Source organism: Orbicella franksi, chromosome 3 (genome assembly GCF_964199315.1).
Source record: "Orbicella franksi chromosome 3, jaOrbFran1.1, whole genome shotgun sequence".
Classification (NCBI taxonomy): Eukaryota; Metazoa; Cnidaria; class Anthozoa; order Scleractinia; family Merulinidae; genus Orbicella; species Orbicella franksi.
The window spans coordinates 10,696,320-10,715,838 of record NC_138147.1 but is presented as its reverse complement, the minus strand read 5'-3'; the positions used below and the strand labels follow the sequence as shown (position 1 = coordinate 10,715,838).

Genomic DNA, 19,519 nt, shown 5'->3' with positions numbered 1-19,519 from the left:
TATGATCGAAACTTAAACGCAGTTTCTTCCTGGGCTAATTCAATTCAAGAAATTCCGGGTTTTCTAGCTGAGTTTGAGCATATTGTGTAGGTACAAATTTTCTACACAGCTAGAAGAGCGGAGATGCCATCACGCAGTTAGTAGTTTATAGAAATTATGGTATTTCCACTTGACTTTATTTGTCAGTCAATGATTCAGCTGCCATAAACCATAGAGGATTGGTTAAGTGTATCTCTAAAACTGCTACTATATTGTAAGTTATCAGTGATTCAATAAAATAAATAAGTATTAAAATCATTTCCCGGAGTACTGTAGAAACGTTCTTTATCAGGGATGTCGTGGGTGTTGCAATGCAAATGAAAAAACATACATACTTATACTAAGTTAAACAAAAAAAGAAAACAAAAAAAAAACATTTTCCATTATTTTATCTACACAACGTTTCAAAAATTGCTTTCATCGGATTGCTGGAAACGAATATTTTACTCGAGAGTGGCTATCCGCGTCACGCAATTGTTTACATTCCAACGCCGGATTTTGGGCAAAATCTATGAGAAACACAGGCCAAGGCGGGCGACTTGAAATCATTTGCCCAGAGATGTTTTTTGATAGCCTAACAGGTGGGTGTATATTTAACCCGTAGAAAGTGTTTTTATGATATTTAAAGTTATAGCCCATAGAAAAATATGGCGATGTTTTCATGCAATAATTCTCTTGCGACACACTGTAAAATTTTGCGTGTCAGTTTGATCTCTTTTCGGGCTCAAAACTAACTTTGATTTATTTTATTTTTCGCTCAGTCATACCACGAAGACCTGAACTGAATATAAAATCCATTGAAAGATTCTCAAGTAGCTGTTCCGCGGAGCGTGAAGCAATCAAATATTCGGAAAATTCAGCAAAACCGGAAGTAGATTTTGAGCCCAATCGGGTCGAAATCGTTTTTGGTGTATTTCTACCAAAGAAAACTGTATTAGCAGAAACTAACTATGGTCCGTTTCTATTCTTACTAGGACCTTTCTATGGACAAAATACAAGCGAAATCAATATTTCGACTTGTGCCATTGATAGGCGATTTAAGTCCATTTTTATAGGCATTTACTCTTAAGTTTCTACTATTGACATATGAGGTGCTTAATAGGCCTGCACAAATGTATATAACTGATCTGTTGAATACCTATGTCCCATTTTGGTCAGGACTGGAAAATCTAATGCATCCTTGCTAATATTTCACGTGCAAATTTGTAGGTTTCCTCTAACTGATCTGCAAAATTCAAGTGGATACCCAGACCACCATTCGGTCGTGTAGGCTTGACGCTTTTATCCGACAACGTAAATTGAAATAGCTGTACATCAAACGTATTTTAAACCTCTCAAAACCTTACTTGACAAGTGTCTCTCCATGCATATTTCAAGCTTTATACCATGCCATAGAAAATACTCGACGGTATTACACTCACCCTTCGTATCGTCCGCAGCGCGTAGGTCGCATTCATTGTGCTGGTCACTGTATTTTCTATGGCGTGGTATAAAATATAGTTATGCCTGAAGACTCGATATTGATATTTTACGGTTTTGGGAATTGAGGGACAAAAAAGACTTTAAAAACTTAGATAGAATACTGTTATATCGTTGTATCTTGTTTATTGCCTGGAACTGGTTCTTTAACACCCTTTGTTATTGGTAGTTGCACTTTTTATGGAAAACATTCATCATCAGCATGGCAATGTACCGATACATAAGCCATAGTCAGGCAAGCTGCAACGACAATTTAGCTTATCGCAGAGGCCAGCCATCAAAAGAGCTGAAGAAACACAATACTAACGGTAATTCAGGCTGCGATAATTTCTTAATTAAATTAGGAATCTTCCCATAACAGCTTTATCCAGTTCATTTAGGTTTAGCTTTGTTCCATTTAACTTACTCTTTCTGTCAAAGAGTGAATTTTAATCAAAATTTCCTTTTCAGTTGAGGTATAATGACGGGAACTCACTTTTACTCATGTGGTGAAAAAAAATTTAAAGCACAATGCCTGAAGTTGAATGGCCGTGCGAAGTAACGGCCAAAAAAATGACGGAAGCATTCATTTGGTACCACAACGAGATCATTTCTAGCAATGTTTTCTCTTGGCTCGGCAGTAGTGCTCTTGTTTAGAAGATATTTTGGCCTGACCCATCCACTCATAAGCTTATTGAAGGGCAAGAAAAATCAACCAAAACAGATATACATCTGAACCGCTGTTCCTTACGAACAGTTAAAGAACGAAAACAAACTTGTATCATTTAAGAGACGTATCTCAAGCCGTCCTTTTCGCATCAGAAGTGTACGTAGTAGCTCTCGTAAGCTGCCATTCTTTCATTATTGCAGCAGCTGTTATTGCTTCAGGGCTAGAGGCATTGTTTCTGTTGTTTGTTTTATTATTCTCTCAAAGGCTATCACGCCATTTATGTCAAAACTTACGAGAGCTGCTTCCTGGCCCTTTCACATTGAGGTCCACCCAATCGTAATTACTTTTACAAGTTTTTTGGTTTTCTACCTCATTTGACTTATGTCCGTGTTTTAAATCTTCGTTCAAGGCCGGCTCGAAAATACTAGTTCTCTTGAATTTCCGCCTCCAAAACGGTCCTCCTCACTGCTTTTTCTAATACTGAAGATAACGCTTAGTTTATTCTTTCAATATTTTATTAACACGGGCTTGGGGGACAGAATAAGAAATAATTTAGTGGCGCAGAGAATATCGTTAGAGGAGCATCGTCTGCCATATTGTTTCCTTAAGCGAATGGCAAATAGATTCGATCAACCTTTTTTATAGACGTGGGACAATTATTGGACTCGCTAACGCCTCGGAGACGCATCATCGTCTATCTAGTCGATACAATCTTATAATTGTCCACGCTCTTGAGTCATAAATCGTGGAATAGTTTCTGTGTCCTTTCGGTTGCCAGGCAGCAACATGATGAAAATTCCGCATTGGATGGTTTTTGGGTTGGTCAGCCATAAATTTGGACTTGTCCCGGCTATTAAAGGTTAGTATAGTTGCTTATTTACGCTCTTTTTGTTATAAGAATATTATTTTTTCGGCCCAGGCTGAATATTCTTACTTTTCTGCCGATTTTAGGCTAAAAATATTCTTGTGAATATTCTTAGATTATAAGCCATTATAGCGTAAGACATTTGTGTGTTCGAGTGTATTTGGTGTCCGGGTGGTGCTAAAGTAGATTTAGAGCCAGCATGCTATTATGACCTATTTTTTTTTCTATTTATCTATTTATTTTAAGCATTCAATGAGTGACCCTTGGGGAAACAGCTTTGTTATCCCTGGACCCTCAATTAAACTCATTGTTTCCGTTGGGGCCAGTCATTAAGTGTTTTATTAAACTTTCAGACTCAAGATAAAACCAGACTGCAAAAAACATTATGCTTGACGCCACACAAATTTACCGTGGTTTCAAGGCGTACGCCCTGATCACGTGCAAGTCGGAAATTCAAGTTGTTGTTTCTGTAGGGAGTTAGTGAGTTTTGACCCATGACACGTGATTCGTTCACCTCAAATCAGAAAACGTATTTTAGTTGGGAGGTAGAACAAATTTATTTGTTCATTTATTTATTTTTTGACTTTCTGTGTGTAGACCGCATTAAAAGTCGATCATATAAGATTTCCAAAGAATATATTTTCCCTTTCATCCTTCTCATAGGCATGGGCGGCATGTATTCCTATTACATATGGCTGATACATATTAATGCATCATTGCAATGAGCGCGCATCTCTTTACTTTTTCCATTGGCAGGTCGACACGAAGCCCACATTTACTGCCTGGATTGCTTTGGAGAAGGGGAGAGTGCACAGAATACTCAAGAAAGTTGTGACAAAAACATCGTTTCCGAGGATTGCGGGGAAGAAAAATGGGTGCGTGGAGTGGAAAGTTTCCAGACAGAGGACGGTTTTGAATTTAATTGTGGATGTTAGACCAAAGAGGAATATAAAGAATACGCAGCTGAAGGTGCACCCAGCGCTAAAGGAACTTGTGTTGTAGCAATGTGTGATACCACCACTTGTAGTCCTGATGAACTGCCTGTAACTGGTGGTAATTTTAACGGCAAATATTTCTTTGGAAAGTACCTGTTATAACAGAGGAAGTAAAATTGCTGAACGCTAAACAATTTTTTCCGTTTATTTAGCTTGCATTTTCTAACTTTATTATAAGGTACGAAAACGTGAGGCCCTTTTAGAACTGTTACTTATCTTCAGTAGTTCCACAATCATTGCATGAGAGTAAAACACAAAATGATATCAATAGAAATTCAAACAACGTACACAAAATACGTTACACGACACATGACAATGTAACCATGTTACAATCACTAAATTCCGAAAACATTCGCTTCTAGGCGTTTTCTAAGAAATACTTATTCTTTTCACTTTTGAATATTTAATTTGAATACTCTTATTTTCTGAAATGACTAAAATGTTGTTATTTCCTGAATTTACTATTAATTTGTGATAACTTCTAAGATTCTCAAAACCGTCCTATAAACTAATATGTTCAAGTCTGTAAGATAAAATGGTAGACTCGAATATTGCGGGATTCATTTTAAAATTAAGTTTGCAAAAGCCTTTACGATACACAATGATACGACTCAGATGCTGTATAATCAGAAGAAAAGCATTTTCCTGCAAACTCAATGTTGGCCACTTAGCTATGTACACTAAAAATGCTAATAGTATTTAGTAGTCTCGTAATAACAAGTCAAAAGAGTCCTCCCATCAGTATTGATAGACGCACTGAAAGACCTAAAAGGTAAGACAAAGCAACACTGTTAGCTCCTATTGATTGGAACCTTTGATCACTTTATTAACCTTCTCTGAAGCTATTGATAATTTCATTTCCTTGCGGGAACAAAGAAGAGCGTCATGGCAACCACAAACGTGCAACGCAAGTATTGTAGTATTTTACATAATAAGTTTGCACTTTTGAAACACGTTTTACGTATCGTGTAAATTAATTCGGTCATCTCAGATTTTCAAGAAGTGCCAAAGTATTGTGATTTGTGCGTGACAAAGGAAACTACACCAAGTCGAAACTTCAATAATATTACTTAATTTCCGATTGTATCATCTCGACATTTAACAAACACTTAATTACCTTTAGATATATTGAAGTTCATCTAATCGCCTTTAACAAAGTCCAAGGTAACATCATCACCGATGAGTACAAATGGAGCCCAGTGCTTCACTTCGCTAAATTTCTCAGACTCTCTCAGGCACCTCATGGCGCGGTTCAGAGATTCACTGCAACTTCTTCCTTCCGCTAGGTGAAGGTAGAAACTTTTCATGAACTCCAGAGTGGCTTCGTCGTCAATTGCCCACAGGGACACAAGAACAGAACGAGCACCGGCACCCAAGAAGGCTCGTGCAATGCCAACCACACCCTCAGCCTTAATCTCACCATGGCCACTATGGCAACAACTTAGCACAACCAGTTCTGCTCGCATTTGAACTCTCATCACATCACTCATTCTTAGCAGGAAGTCTTCTTCAACAAGGATATGGGATGCTAGCGTAGGGTTTGGTGCCAAAGCAATTTCTCCTGTTTCCATTCTACCATGTGCTGCAATGTGCACCAAAGCAACTGAGGAGAGTTTTCCCAACACTTGAGCTTTTGTTGCCTCTTTTCCAGTGAGGGGAATAGTGTTGAGTATTTCCCCAATCACCAGTACTTCCTTCTTTGCAAATGAAAGCTGTTCTAGCCTTAACCCATGATAACGAACTTGCTCTAAGCATGGATCACCCACAAGCAGCGCCCCAGACTTCTTGTGGTAATCTGGTAAACAATCTCTGATCAGTTTCAAACTATTCAATGACGGAATGACCCGGATTCTGAAAGACTCGCTTAAGTACTTTGAATTAGAATCCATGAATGCAGCATAAGGAGCCAAGCATAATGGACCTTCGGGAACAAATATCAGTTCATTGCCATTAATCAAGTCTTTGATGGGGCTAATGATAACGTCATACAGTGTTCTTAAAGGATTGGTATCTGAGTGTGTTGGTTGGGATATGATTTGATCCCTCTTCTTTAACAGGTATCCCCCGCTTTTCCTATCCAATGAACGATCTTCGCATCTCACACCACTACTGACACCAATTTTCTCACGAGCATTGTGAATTAAAGACTTCAACACTCTGCTCGCATTTTCCTTCGAATTATTATCACTGATTTGTTTTCTTCTTAATTGAACATCTTTTCCATTTTGAATAATCCAGAAAATTATTTCTCTTTCGTGAACTGCCATAAAGACTGTATCTGAAGGGAGGCAATTTAATGTGTCGCAAGTCATTTTTTCTCCATTATGTGGTGTTTTAGTTTCGTACTTTGAATTCATAAGATCTCTTAGAGCTTGTGCACGTCCTCGCTCAGCAGCAAACAAAGCCTCAACTACGTCACCTTGTTTTAAAATCAGGCGCCATAATCTGGTATAAACCACATTATGAACATTGCGGTAGCTAATTGTCCACTCATCTTTACCTTGCAGATTCTGCCTAAGATCATTGAACAATCGGACGCTAGAATGATAACAATCAAGGGCTTTCTTCAGAGAACATTGAGATTCAAAGCAAATACCAAGATTACCATAGGAACTTGCTTCTCCAGCTCTGTCTCCCACCTCTTTGGATATTTTGAGATGACGTTCATGGTACTCGATGGCTTTTTTGAAATCTCCCAGACTTTGATAAGCATTGCCAAGATTACCATACGAGCCTCCTTCTCCAGCCCTGTCTCCCATTTCTTTGGCAATTTTTAGATCTAGTTCATGGTACTCGATGGCTTTTTTGAAATCTCCCAGACGGCGAGAAGCATTGCCAAGATTAGCATACGACCTTCCTTCTGCAGCCCTGTCTCCCACTTCTTTGGCAATTTTTAGATCTAGTTCATGGTACTCGATGGCTTTTTTGAAATCTCCCAGACTGTGATAAGCATTGCCGAGATTACCATACGACCTTCCTTCTCCAGCCCTGTCTCCCACTTCTTTGGCAATTTTTAGATGACGTTCATGGTACTCGATGGCTTTTTTGAAATCTCCCAGACTTTGATAAGCATTGCCAAGATTACCATAGGAGCGTCCTTCTCCAGCCCTGTCTCCCACTTCTTTGGCAATTTTTAGATCTAGTTCATGGTACTCGATGGCTTTTTTGAAATCTCCCAGACTTTGATACGCATTGCCAAGATTAGCATACGACCTTCCTTCTGCAGCCCTGTCTCCCACTTCTTTGGCAATTTTTAGATGACATTCATGGTACTCGATGGCTTTTTCGAAATCTCCCAGACTGTGATAAGCATTGCCAAGATTAGCATACGAGCTTCCTTCTCCAGCCCTGTCTCCCACTTCTTTGGCAATTTTTAGATGACATTCATGGTACTCGATGGCTTTTTCGAAATCTCCCAGACTGTGATAAGCATTGCCAAGATTAGCATACGAGCTTCCTTCTCCAGCCCTGTCTCCCACTTCTTTGGCAATTTTTAGATCTAGTTCATGGTACTCGATGGCTTTTTTGAAATCTCCAAGACTTTGATACGCATTGCCAAGATTAGCATACGACCTTCCTTCTCCAGCCCTGTCTCCCACTTCTTTGGCAATTTTTAGATGACGTTCGTGGTACTCGATGGCTTTTTTGAAATCTCCCAGACGGCGAGAAGCATTGCCAAGATTAGCATACGAGCTTCCTTCTCCAGCCCTGTCTCCCACTTCTTTGGCAATTTTTAGATGACGTTCATGGTACTCGATGGCTTTTTTGAAATCTCCCTGTCTTTGATAAGCATTGCCAAGATTACCATAGGAGCGTCCTTCTCCAGCCCTGTCTCCCACTTCTTTGGCAATTTTTAGATCTAGTTCATGGTACTCGATGGCTTTTTTGAAATCTCCCAGACTTTGATACGCATTGCCAAGATTAGCATACGACCTTCCTTCTGCAGCCCTGTCTCCCACTTCTTTGGCAATTTTTAGATGACGTTCATGGTACTCGATGGCTTTTTTGAAATCTCCCAGACTGTGATAAGCATTGCCAAGATTAGCATACGAGCTTCCTTCTCCAGCCCTGTCTCCCACTTCTTTGGCAATTTTTAGATGACGTTCATGGTACTCGATGGCTTTTTTGAAATCTCCCAGACTTTGATAAGCATTGCCAAGATTAGCATACGAGCTTCCTTCTCCAGCCCTGTCTCCCACTTCTTTGGCAATTTTTAGATGACGTTCATGGTACTCGATGGCTTTTTTGAAATCTCCCTGTCTTTGATAAGCATTGCCAAGATTACCATAGGAGCGTCCTTCTCCAGCCCTGTCTCCCACTTCTTTGGCAATTTTTAGATGACGTTCATGGTACTCGATGGCTTTTTTGAAATCTCCAAGACTTTGATACGCATTGCCAAGATTAGCATACGACCTTCCTTCTCCAGCCCTGTCTCCCACTTCTTTGGCAATTTTTAGATGACGTTCATGGTACTCGATGGCTTTTTTGAAATCTCCCAGACGGCGAGAAGCATTGCCAAGATTACCATACGAGCTTCCTTCTCCAGCCCTGTCTCCCACTTCTTTGGCAATTTTTAGATCTAGTTCATGGTACTCGATGGCTTTTTCGAAATCTCCCAGACTGTGATAAGCATTGCCAAGATTAGCATACGAGCTTCCTTCTCCAGCCCTGTCTCCCACTTCTTTGGCAATTTTTAGATCTAGTTCATGGTACTCGATGGCTTTTTTGAAATCTCCCTGTCTTTGATAAGCATTGCCAAGATTACCATAGGAGCGTCCTTCTCCAGCCCTGTCTCCCACTTCTTTGGCAATTTTTAGATGACGTTCATGGTACTCGATGGCTTTTTTGAAATCTCCAAGACTTTGATACGCATTGCCAAGATTAGCATACGACCTTCCTTCTCCAGCCCTGTCTCCCACTTCTTTGGCAATTTTTAGATGACGTTCATGGTACTCGATGGCTTTTTTGAAATCTCCCTGTCTTTGATAAGCATTGCCAAGATTAGCATACGAGCTTCCTTCTCCAGCCCTGTCTCCCACTTCTTTGGCAATTTTTAGATGACGTTCATGGTACTCGATGGCTTTTTCGAAATCTCCCAGACTGTGATAAGCATTGCCAAGATTAGCATACGAGCTTCCTTCTCCAGCCCTGTCTCCCACTTCTTTGGCAATTTTTAGATGACGTTCATGGTACTCGATGGCTTTTTTGAAATCTCCCAGACTTTGATAAGCATTGCCAAGATTAGCATACGAGCTTCCTTCTCCAGCACTGTCTCCTACTTCTTTGGCAATTCTTAGACGACGTTCATGGTACTCGATGGCTGTTTTGAAATCTCCCAGATGGTAAAAGGCGTTGCCAAGATTACCATAGGAGCGTCCTTCTCCAGCCCTGTCTCCAACTTCTTTGGGAACGTTGATGTAACAGGTTTCTTCTTCTGTGTTAGCTTTCATATCTTTGGTAGTATTTGGTAAAGTGGTGGTATTTTTCTATGAGACAAAAACTTATGTCATTTAATGACGAAAGCATGAATATTTAGCCAAAAAGTGTACAAAGTGCTAAATTCGGGATTTATATAGCTGAAAGTATCGATACCGTTTTAAAACAATGCTTTGGTGGTTAAACAGGTCTAGCCTGAACCAATGAACCGGTGAAAGTCTTGGGAATCTTTATTTCGTGTGAAAGTATGGGCAATGAACGGAAGAACTTTACTAAGAAAGTGGATAATCTTAAGACAAAAGTTGCAGCTTGGCGTTTGCGTAAACGTTCTCTGTTTGGGAGTGTCTCAAATTGTTTACTCAGCTTCGATGGATGACACTCCAAACAAATATGCATCTCTAACCCAATCGCTACCTTTCCAATTCTTATGGAAAAACAAACCAGATAAAAACAACAGAGAAGTTTTATATCAGGATTATGGCGATGGTGGTTTGCGGTTGAAATTAAGTCCCTGCGCTTAACGTGGACGTTTAACTGATGACGAAGAAGATGATACTTGGTCAGCAATTCCAAAATTTTATTTGATAAAATATGGGGTTTTTTTTATTTTCTCTTATGCTCCAACTATGATAAGAAATTTCTAAAGGATTCAGACATGCCATCCTTCTACAAGGATATCTTGTTTTCTTTCCTGGACTTAACAAGTCTTTAAAACTCTCAGGATGAACAAGAGATGATTCTCTTTAATAATAAAGAGATCCTCATTAACGGGAGGACCGTTTTTTTACCACAATTCCGTTGAAATGGGTGTCTTTACGCTGCATGATGTAATTGACGCCCACGGTAGTTTTTTACCAATTGAACTGTTCCAACAGCGTTATGGAATTAATTGTAATTTTTTCAACTATTTGCAAGTAATCTCTGCGTTCCCGAGCGTCTTACGGAAAAACGCCAAGGAGCGTGCTAAGCCTAATGTCAACTTTTTATTCGGCAGCACGTTATTTCAATTATCCTCGGTCTTAACCATCAACTTCTTGAAACTTAGCTGTAAAGACTATTATTGGCTTTTTCTCAATGAACGGAAGCCTCAGGCCACTGGTCCAATAAAATGGGACCGCAACTTTGCTCCGACGGCTTTGCCATGGAACCAAATCTTTAATAGAGTGAAGGCTATTTGTAGAGAGAATCAACTGAGAGAATTTTACTTTAAACTAATTGATCGCATTGTCGTTACGAAGAAAGAGCTTCGTCTCTATGGAATTACAGACAATAATAGATGTTTCTACTGTGGTGAGCCTGACTCAGTTCTTCAAACATTTCAAAACTGTAGTACAACAACTTCTTTTCACAATCGGCTGTTGAACTAGTTCAATGAGATGCATAACAACTCAATATTCCCGGCAAACTACGTATTATTGCTTGGTATGGTGTGTGGGAAGGGTAATAACAATGTTAGAAAATTTAATCTATGTTTATTATATGCTAAATATTATCTACATTATCTACATTATCTACATTATTAGGGTAAATGAGAGGAATCTTGACTGGATTGAATTTACTACAAAAGTAAATTGCAAGTTAAGAATAGAAAATCAAGTTTCTGGTATTCTTTTATGATGTTTCTTCGCATTTTGTCCTGTTAATGCTTTTAAAAGGCATTAGATTGATAAAAGGGCATGCCATTTTAAAGATAAGGGTAATTTGCAATTTGAAAAATACATGTATTGCCGTTACGAATGTAAAGCTCCTTAAAATAATTGTTAAAAGTAAGTAGGGTGAAGAAGCTGTCTTGTACTGCAAGTCGTGTTTATAGCTCTGTTGCATTGTAAGTAGTGTACGTAGCTTTTGTTATTGTTTTAGTGTAAAGTAGCAGCAAAAGTATCTTAAAGTGTAAGCAAACATAATAAAATAAATCCATAAAAAAACCAAAGTATATTAATTTTGCCCTTGGATTGCGATGACTTTGTTTGAAGTCTAATGTTAGAATTACAAAAATATAATTATGCTGACAATTATTCCAGGGCGCTGCCAATCAATATACCCTTCTTCTGGATAAGAGTGGCTGGTTATAATATTAATAATCTTAATGTTTTACTTCCTTAACATAGAGGAGAGAAGTCAAAATGCCTTCGTTTTGCTGAATGCGGCCTTTGTATAGTTTAACAATATAGTTACATAAAGAGTGAAAAAGTTGTAAATAGTAAACACAAGGTAAGATAACATATACATGTACTCGTTACGAGATAAAATAAAAATATAAAACCACCCCTCTCCCCTAATCACTGATGAACTGGCCCTTAACCCGAAGCGCACTATTTTTTGTATCAATAAAATGGGGGCAAGGGGTGGTCTCAATTTTTAATTTAAATTGTCCAACATTGTAAGTGTTGAATTAGTTTGATTAGCAATGGTCGCTCCCAGTAGAAACCATGCCTTGTCGCATTTCGGAACAGCGTGAAGAGAGGTGAAAATGTGATGCGGAGAGGAGCGTTTCCGAAGATCTTCATACATCTTCATACACGTTATCGCTGGCAAATTGACGTAAAGATGAGCACGTACGTATCGCGGAATTGATAACTGCCGTAGTTTCCATTCTCTATCTCCTCAATACAGTAAAAAAAGATTGCGGACGGGAGATTAGCATAACGTGCTAGTGGTCGGACGTGTTTTTCGTTGCTCCTCGAAACGGCGGAGTAACAAGTGACCACGTTCCCGAAGCTAATCATTGAAATGCCTGAAGATAGTGGAAAACCTAATGAGGCCAAAGAAGGAAGAAGTAGGAAACGTCAAAGAGGAAGCAGCTCCAAAACGGACGAAGAAACTAACGATTCTGACATGATTTGCGGTCAACATGGCGACCAAGTTGACCAAGACGACGACCAGACAAGCGCTGTTCGCTTTGAAGAAATTAATCAGAAGCTTGTCAAGCTCTTGACTCTTTGTCCTCTAATTGAAGACCTTAAGACCCAGTTAGCGAAGCTAAAGGAAGAAAATACAGAGCTAAAGAAATCATTACAATTGGCGACAGACGAAGTAAACGATTTGCGAAACAACCAGAATGAAATGAGAGCGAACTAAATAACTCCAGAGACATGTTGCAATATGTCCAGCAAGATCTCCAGATGCAGACCATACGCAACATTAAAATTGAAGCTCAGTCAAGACGAAGTAACATTAAATTCTTTGGAGTGCGAGAAGCAGAAGCTGAAAGTAACCCGTACGAAACAGAGAGGGTCGTAAAACTTCTTCTTGTCAACGAGCTCAAAATGCCGAAGGAAGACGTGGCGAATTTAAAATTCGAAAGAGTACACCGCATGCCAACTAAACGCTCAGCAAGGACACCAACGAATAGACCAAGACCTTTTATAGCCAAGCTGAATTTTTACAAAGATAAGGGCCGTATATTTAAGCACGTGAAGAATATCGACCCTGAGTTAAAGATCGGCGTCGCAGATGACTATCCCAAGGAAATAGATGAAATGAGGAAGGCGCTACTACCAGTGCTAAGAAAGGCCACGAGGGAAAAGGCTTCAGCCTCGTTCAACGTGGACAGACTTGTAATTAATGGTCAAATTTATCGTGGACCTGAAACTGAGAAGTTTCCTTTCTATTCAAAAGTTTTGTCTTCGTAAAATCGCTATCTGATCTTATTTAAATCACAAGACAGCTTCGGGAATCCATCTTGCACGGTAAGTTGTCACATTTTCAAGGGAGTTCTTTACATTTAGGTCATATGCATACTTGAGACTCCCTTGCCTCCTTTGCTAATTGTTAGTAAAGTAGTCAAAAGTGCCAGATTCTAACTTTGCCGTCGTTGATTGCTTTGCCCTAGAATTTCCTAAATTTTCGCGGCGTTAACTGTACAAATTTGATAAATTTATGCTGGCACCTTTTCATTTATTTGTGGTTAGGTTGGTTTTATTTTTCAGTATCGATTTTCGTTTACATATCAAGAACGAGTACCCAATTACGTTTAAAAGATTCCGTCTTACAGCCAACTACAGAAGATTTTATAATAATTTATATACCCAAATTCTAATGCTAGTTACACCGGTGGCTTTGTCATCACCGCAAAAATTCTCCAATTTTATTCAAACCAATTTATTAAGATTTGAATATGACAACCCCTTTTAAAGCATCTTTTTGCTCACTTAATGCCAGAGGTTTAAACCATGCACGAAAAAGACGACAGTTGTTTAGGTGGCTTCATAATTATAAATTTGACGTAATATTCCTACAAGAAACTTACTCAACACAAACTGTTGAAGCGATATGGAAATCTGAATGGGGAGGGAACATCATTTACAGTCACGGAACAAATCATTCAAAAGGTGTTGTAATTCTCTTTAACCCCAAACTGGATGTACGCATAGGGAGCTCTGAAGCTGACAAAAACGGGAGATATTTACTACTAGAAGCTTCCATATTTGAGTCTACATTTTTGGTTTGTAACATTTACAGCCCAAATGACAGTAACAATCAAATCACATTCTTCTCAAAGCTCAGTGACAGTCTCAGGAGGCACGCTGATATGCAAATTGTTCTAGGAGGCGATTTCAATTGCGCTCTAGCACCTTTGGATAAAATTGGCAGAACTTCAACTGAGAGAAAAAAGACAGTAATTAGCAAAATCAAAAACTTGTGCACGAATTTTGACCTCCAAGATGTGTGGAGATCACAACACCCCAGAACATCACAATACACATGGCGCAATAACTCGTTGAAAGTGATTGGCTGGTTTCAAAAGAATTGTCAGCGCTTGCGACAGATTCCGGAATCGTCACCTCAACAATATCAGATCATTCTGCAATAACTCTTCACCTGCAGTCAAAAGAGTATGTTCAACGAGGTCCAGGTTTTTGGAAGATAAATAACTCTCTTTTAAGTGATGAAAGGTTTGTACAGGATCTATCGAGTAAGATACCGGAGTTCAAGAGAAAACACGATTATTTGGATCACAAAGGCTTATACTGGGACATGATTAAAATGGAGGTGAGAGGTTTCTGTGTTCAATATACAAAACGAAAAAACAGGGAACGCCGCAATACCGAAAAGCACCTCCAACAACAAATTGATCATTTGATGAACCAGCTTAAGACTGACAGAACAAAAGAAAACATATCAAAATTTTACTGTCTCAGAGCAGAATATAATGCGATAGCTGAATACAGAACAAAAGGCGCTATAATAAGAAGCAGGACACGTTGGCATGAAAATGGCGAAAAAAAACACTAACTATTTTCTGAATATGGAAAAAAGACAACATTGTAAATCTCACATTTCAAAGCTTAAAACAAACGACGATAAGGAGATCAACGATCCTAAAACAATCTTAGAACAAGGAAAAATATTCTATAAAAACCTATATACTGCGGCGCACGGTAACGACTCGAATTATGAACTATTCTTTGAAAATTCAAATATTGCTAAACTCGATGCAACTCAACAAGAGGAACTTGAGCGTCCGCTTCTCAACGAGGAGTGCTTTCTCATATTAAAACAGTGTTCCAAAAATAAAACCCCAGGAACAGATGGCCTTTCTGTAGAATTTTATTTGCGGTTCTGGTCTTTGCTAGGAGAAGAAATGGTACAAAGTCTCAACTACGCATATGAACACGGACAACTGTACATAACGCAAAAACAGGGTATTATCAAGGTGATACCAAAAAAAAAGGAAAGACAAGTCAGTCATTCCTTGAAAACTGGAGACCCTTAAGCTTACTCAATGTTGATTACAAAATCGCTACCAAAGTTATAGCACACAGGATTTCAAGTGTTCTTCTAATCATTGTCAATGAAGACCAAACCGGATATGTCAAAGGCCGGTACATCGGTCAAAATATAAGGCTAATTACAGACATCATGAAGGTAACAGAACTAGAAAGTATACCTGGTTTGGCCATTTTTATTGATTTTAAAAAAGCATTCGATACGGTGGATTGGAACTTCCTCTTCAGCGCGCTGCAAGGTTTTAACTTTGGCCCATGCATTCAAAAGTGGATTAGAATTTTTTACACCGATTGCTCCAGCTGTTTTATCAACAATGGATTCGCATCTGAGTTTTTCAAACTCGAAAGGGGTGTCCGTCAAGGTTGTCCGCTCTCAGGCTCTCTCTTTGTTCTATGCGCAGAAATTTTAGCTAACGCCATTAGAAATGACAACACCATCAAAGGAATAAAAATTCATGACAAAGAATTTAAATTGTCCCAGTACGCTGATGATATGACTGCCTTTGTTTCTGACACGAAATCTGCAACAAATTTATTCAAACTTTTGTCAAACTTTCAAGAATGTTCTGGCCTAGAAATAAATAAAAGTAAAACTGAAGGAATGTGGTTAGGCGCAAGCCCCAAAAACACCGCAAAAACCCTGGGAATTGCTTGGCCAGCTAACTCTATACTCGCACTGGGAATTAATTTCTCGTACAATGATGAAATTGTTTACAATAAGAATTTTGAACAGAAACTAATCAAAATGAAAAGCCTGCTTAACTTGTGGTATCCTAGAAACCTTACACTTTATGGTCGCATAACGATTCTAAAATCCTTAGCGATTTCCAAACTCGTTTATAATACATCTGTCCTAACTTTTCCAACAAAATTCATCGCCATGGTAAATCAAGCAATTACGCAATTTGTATGGAATAAGAAAGCTAAAATTAAATACAGAACAATGATAGGGCCGAAAGAGCAGGGAGGGCTAGACATGCCGGATTTTCAAATAACCAATGAAGCGCTTAAAGTTTCTTGGGTAAGAAGATTAAGTGACAGCAATGGAACCGCAAGTTGCAGTCATATCCCTCTTTCCTATCTACAACCAGCTGGTGGTCTGTTTCTTCTGCAGTGTAATTTTGACTTAAAGCTACTTAAAGTTGATATACCGATTGATTTCTACAAAGAAGCTCTGTGCGCCTGGCAAAAAATTAACTGCAGTACTTCTAATACCAAAAAGCAGGTACTGAATGAAATAGTTTGGAACAATCATCACATAAAGATAGAAGGATATTCCATTTATTACAAAAAATGGCACGATGCTGGATTAACTAAAGTTGAAGACTTTTTTCAAGGCAACAGATTCCTAACTTTTGAGGAATTCCGTAGCAAGTTCAAAATTAACACAAACTTCTTAAACTATTTCGGTCTATGCCACGCAGTCCCCCAAAAATGGATCAATATTCTCAAAGGAAATGTTACTGAACCCTTGGAAAAACGTTCTGAGAAGGATAAGATATCTTTAGATAAACTCTCTTGCAGATCAGCAACTAAATTCTTTGTTAAGAGTAAATTCGTTACGCCTACAGCTGAACGAAGGATGAAAGAAACCAGTCTAAAAGAACATACAATACAACTTATTTATAGCCTTTCCTTTAATGTTACAAAAGACACTAGACTCGCCATTTTCCAATACAAAATAATTCATTACATTCCACCCACAAATTCGACACTTTTTAGAGATTCATTAAAGGAACATGATAAATGTCACCTCTGTGGAGAAAGACAAACGTTAACCCACCTTTTTGTTACCTGTTCTGAAGCTCAGCATTTTTGGTCTCTCTTTACTAATTGGTGGAGCTCCAAAAACGGGGATAGGATCACTCTCGATAAAAATGAAATAATATATGGCGTAACAGATAACTTCGCTCGTCGTCTTGGTTTAAACCTCTGCATTATTATAGCCAAATATTATTCATATACTGCCTCAAGAAAAGAAGAAGAGTTTTATTTTGATGCTTTCTTGGCGATGTTGACAAACAAAATTAAAATTGAGAAACACAAATCTAAGTCACAAATTAATATGTGAGAAAGCCTCCTATTGTAGCTAACCCCTCAGTTACATGAAAGATATTAACAAATTGTAATGTAAGATATTATTGTAATGTAAGTTATTAAAATCGTAAATAATGTTAGTAATGTAAGTTTTGTTATTATCGTTAAATTGTAAGTTATGTTGACATTGTAAGTAGTAGGTAATTTTTGTACGTAATGTAATGTAAGATAATGTAATAAAAAAAAGTGTTGGGAAATAAAAAAAAAAAGAAAAAAAAACATTGAGGACGATGTTTATTCGTATGCTTATGCTTTCAGCAGCGCGTTTTCATTTGATGTAAGGACAAGCATAAGTTCTCCTTTTTGCGTTTCCATTTGACAATCACATCATGAGCTCGAGATTTCTATCACTTGCTAGATGACGAGGGCTCAGCTCCACTCAGCTATCACGCATACAAATCGAGAGCGAATAATCTAATTGTTTGAGTATAAATCTACAAGTTGTTAAAAACTTTATCTATGTTCTTTTCACGGACACTTCGAAAAGATAAAGAAGCGGCCGCCATTTTGTTAACAACCGCGGGCTACAAGAGTACTCGCACTCTACAATTAGATTATGAGCTCGAGATTTTTTATGAGGTAATAGTTGACGAGGCCTTCGGCCTCGTCAACTATCGCCTCATAGAAATCGAGAGCGAATAATCTAATTTTTTTAGTAGAATTTCGACTGAAATAAACGCAAATAACGGTTTCTAATGATTTTTCTACGCATTATTGAACTTTACGTTTCAACGAAATCAAAAGTTCAAAAACTTCGGAAAAACGTCCACAATAGTATATGAGTAACTCAGCCAATCAGATTGCAGCATCTGCATTAGTATAATAGTAGAATTCTACTAAAACAAAATAGATATTAAGTAGCGTAGTCAATAAAGAGAACAGCATTAGTGACAGAATGCTTGTATATATAGAGAAAACGGATACAAACAAAAGGATGTTGTTTTCTATTTCGTCTTACATGTATTTTAATTCTCGAACTGTAAATTATCTTTGCTCGAGTCATTGTTACGTTAACAGCTCGTGCTAGCTCTCTGCTTCAAATTAAGCAATCGACCACTCTTTCTATTGGTTTACTGGCGCAATAAGCTACGCGGGATGTTGGGAGAACACGAGAAAAGTTTGTAAATCATTCGCTGAACGGCTTTTCGAGTGTTCCTCCAACGTCCCAAGGGGTTTATTGCGCCGGTGAACCCAAAGACAGAGTGGTCTATTGCCTTTATGAAATAACTGTGGAAAAAGTCTGTCAATGAGGAGAAAATTTATTGTACTTTCGTGATCAAGTTTCTTATTGTAATCAAATTCGTGACATGACGCGACAAACCAATCACAGCGACTGAAAGAATGAAAGCACAGACTCCGCCCCGGATACGAAATCCGCAGAGCAAAGCGACGAAAACATTTCACGCTAAGAAAGTTTTAAGAAACGAAAGGAAAAGGTCATCGGTGAAAGGCAAATAGCATATTAATTAACTCAAAGGAATCGGTGGACTCGGTCATCACGAAAGTAAAAGGCTGTACGAAAAGTGTGCAAATAGTCCAAACTTCATGTGCTGCGAAGTGATTCAACGCAATTTTAAACGATAACTTTCCAAAGTTTTGCGAATGGAATAAAGGTTAGTAACAGAAACGCTGTCTCCGAAATTTATTCAGAATATATTTACTTATGCTGGAGGCTATGGTTCCCGCCTAGAGCTGCCATAGATCGAAAACCGCTGTTTACCGGTACAATAGAACATAGGTTTAGCAACTCTATTGACCAATCAGAGCGTGCGTAGTATCTCAGTTATTTTATAATGAGTAATAGAAGTATATCTCATTGCACGTTTCCGTACAAGAGGTTTCTTGTACAACATATATCAAGTCCGGCATTACTTAATCTCCCCTTTAAAGCCGAGAATATATCTTCCTCTAGCATTACTTACCTGGCCCTTCACGGAGAGAGTTTCGGGATTGCTCTTTGCTTCTTGTAATTTAACTCGATCTTCAACACACCTGGCTCGTAAATCTAGTAATGTCTTGTTAGTCTTGTCAATCTGTTTATGGTTAAGGCACATGACATAATTAAAATGTAGCGGGTCAAGTGACTGAATATTCCCCCAGCTTGGGGAATATCCGAGTGATGTTCCCCAATTTTCAAGACTGCGCGTATTACGAAAAACATTTGAAGGATAACAAACACAATAGCCTACATTTGGCGCGACAATATGCTCGGATATTTGTCAAAGGACAT

The 19,519-nt window shown here is 38.5% G+C and overlaps 1 protein-coding gene across 3 annotated transcripts in view; it reads right to left on the bottom strand.

Moving 5' to 3' along the window:
* Positions 1–211: 211 nt before the first annotated feature.
* LOC145481141 (uncharacterized) overlaps positions 212–19,519 on the bottom strand; it is a 37,293-nt gene continuing 17,985 nt past the window's right edge. For all 3 annotated transcript variants that reach the window (XM_081459542.1, XM_081459541.1, XM_081459543.1), the window contains 3 exons: positions 19,212–19,322; positions 5,145–9,513; positions 212–4,792 (listed from right to left, as the gene is read on the bottom strand). In XM_081459542.1, the coding sequence (XP_081315668.1) occupies positions 5,167–9,513; positions 19,212–19,322 (4,458 nt within the window). In that variant the 3' untranslated portion in view covers positions 212–4,792; positions 5,145–5,166. The remainder of the gene's footprint in view (positions 4,793–5,144; positions 9,514–19,211; positions 19,323–19,519) is intronic.